Below are 2,035 nucleotides of genomic sequence, written 5' to 3' on the forward strand. Positions count from 1 at the left end.
TTACAATTCAAGCCAAGTCGGCAGGGAAGGGTGAGGAAATTATAAAAAAATCCCCTCTTTTTAGGGACCTATCACTTTTCCAACCCTCCATGTGGTTTGGACAATTGGGATCTGCCTACCTAAATGGATGCCTAACTTAATATTTATGATTTATTTCATCATTAATATAAATATAAATATAAATATAAATATAAATATCAATCAATAGCTCCCAAATTGACAATGACTTCTCTCTATCATTTTTTCTTTTCTTGCTATTATTAAAAATAATGAGAAGAAGAGCAGAGAAGGGGAGAGAGAGACAGACAGAGAGAGAGAGAGGTTTAATAATTCCTTTGTTGTAAGTAAATAGAAGAATGAATGAGGGGTATTTAGGGAATTTCAGGTTAAGAAGTGAGAGGGGAGCGATGGGGCACGCCCTTACGGCGCCTGGAGTTGGGCGGGGATGGCGTTGAGAGGCGGATGTCGTGGGCCCTACCTCGGTCCGGTGTTCCCTCAGCTCTTCTTTCCTTATCCTTCACCTTCCCTTCCACTCCTCCTCCTTCTCCTTCTTCTCCGACGCCGGCGCCGCCACTCCCGCTCGCCTCCTCCTCCTCCTCCTCCTTTAGAACGAAAGACGCATCCCCATTCCTCTTTATCCCCACCAACTAAAGATACAAAATTTATATATATATATATGTGTGTGTGTGTGCAAACATGGCGGCAGGGAAGGTATTTGAAGGAATGCCAAAGAGAAGGAGAGAGAGAGAGGAAGAGAGGAAGGACCTTGCAGCCGAGAGAGCAGAAGCGGAAGGGGTCGAGCAAGGAACGGGAGCAGATCTCGCAGGCGTGTGGGCTGGCCACGCCCTTGGCACCACCGCGTGGCTGAGGACGCTCGTTGAGGAACAAGACTCTGGCGCTATTGATCACATAGGTCTGGACGCCGGAGATATCCAGGCTCTTCTGCACCTCGGCCACGCGCACGACGTCATGGTACGATGATCGCCGTATCTAATCCAAGAAATTTGAAATAAAGACAAAAGAGAATCCAGTGAGGCATTTAGACAAACAGATGGAAGGCGAGATGGGAGAGAGGGAGGGGAGGAATGTTGCCTGAATGACGCGGTGGCCGGAATGGGATTCGGAACGGCAGTAGAAGCAGAAGGCGGTGCCGGAGCAGTCAAGGCAGTACATGTTGCGTTCGCTGCGGGCGGCGTCGGAGTGGGAGGAGCAGGTGGAGAAGAAGGGGGTGGTGAGGAGTGGCTCTAGCCATGGCGGCACTAGCGCCGCCGCCACACGCCGCATCATCATCGGATACGAATCTCAATGCAGTGGGATCAACGGAGGAGTGGTGGTGGTGATTGAGAGAAAACTCGGCAAGAAGAGAGAGAGAGAGAGAGAGAGAGAGAGAGAGAGAGAGGGAGGAGAAAAATATAAATAAAAGAGGAATGGACGGTGACGATTTAGAAGGGTGGCTGGAAACGATGATGAGCCGTAGGATTTGAGGCGTTTGGGGGGTTCTTTGCGTCCGGGCTCGGCACTAGGTCGGCAGCTGATGCAACGTAAAGGATGCCTTATTTTTATTTATTTTATTTTGGAATTTTTTTTTTAAAAAAAAATTAATTTAGGGCAACACGTGTGAAGCCGGCAAGGTGCGCGTGTGAAGGGGTAAGCGGATTCGGGTCTGGGGAGTGACACGAGGTTTGTGTTTCTTCAGGGTTTCTTGGCTTAGTTTGCTTGCTTGGTTGGGATTTGGCTCTCAAGATATTTGGTTGGGGGTTTAATTATGGCACTTGATTTTGTTTACATGATTAAATCTTTTATTTTGGGAAACAAAAGTAATTAATTATTTACTTGAAATATAATTAACATTTGAATAGAAAAATGAATTTCTAATAGATTAAAATGTTGGTGTTCAATCAGAATTGATTTATTTATAGGAACAAGTATTTGTCAAAATGTCCCACATTTTTCTTTGTAACCTTATTGAAGAAACAATCTTCTTTTTTTTTTGGATTGAACAAAAAAAAAACACCAATCACCTTTTATGGAGAAC

The 2,035-nt window shown here is 45.5% G+C and overlaps 1 protein-coding gene across 2 annotated transcripts; it reads right to left on the reverse strand.

Moving 5' to 3' along the window:
* Positions 1 to 307: 307 nt before the first annotated feature.
* LOC120266671 lies at positions 308 to 1,670 on the reverse strand. 2 transcript variants are annotated; one of them, XM_039274412.1, is made up of 3 exons: positions 1,093 to 1,670; positions 766 to 990; positions 308 to 602 (listed from the first exon to the last, which is right to left on the reverse strand). In XM_039274412.1, the coding sequence occupies exons 1-3, from the start codon at positions 1,288 to 1,290 to the stop codon at positions 387 to 389; spliced, it is 639 nt and encodes a 212-aa protein (XP_039130346.1). In that variant the 5' UTR covers positions 1,291 to 1,670; the 3' UTR covers positions 308 to 386. The 2 variants fall into 2 exon arrangements, with proteins under 2 accessions (XP_039130346.1, XP_039130275.1); XM_039274341.1 differs by having other exon boundaries at positions 308 to 647; positions 1,093 to 1,666.
* Between the last annotated feature and the right edge of the window lie 365 nt (positions 1,671 to 2,035).

This window comes from Dioscorea cayenensis, chromosome 1 (assembly GCF_009730915.1).
Source record: "Dioscorea cayenensis subsp. rotundata cultivar TDr96_F1 chromosome 1, TDr96_F1_v2_PseudoChromosome.rev07_lg8_w22 25.fasta, whole genome shotgun sequence".
NCBI classification, from domain to species: domain Eukaryota; kingdom Viridiplantae; phylum Streptophyta; class Magnoliopsida; order Dioscoreales; family Dioscoreaceae; genus Dioscorea; species Dioscorea cayenensis.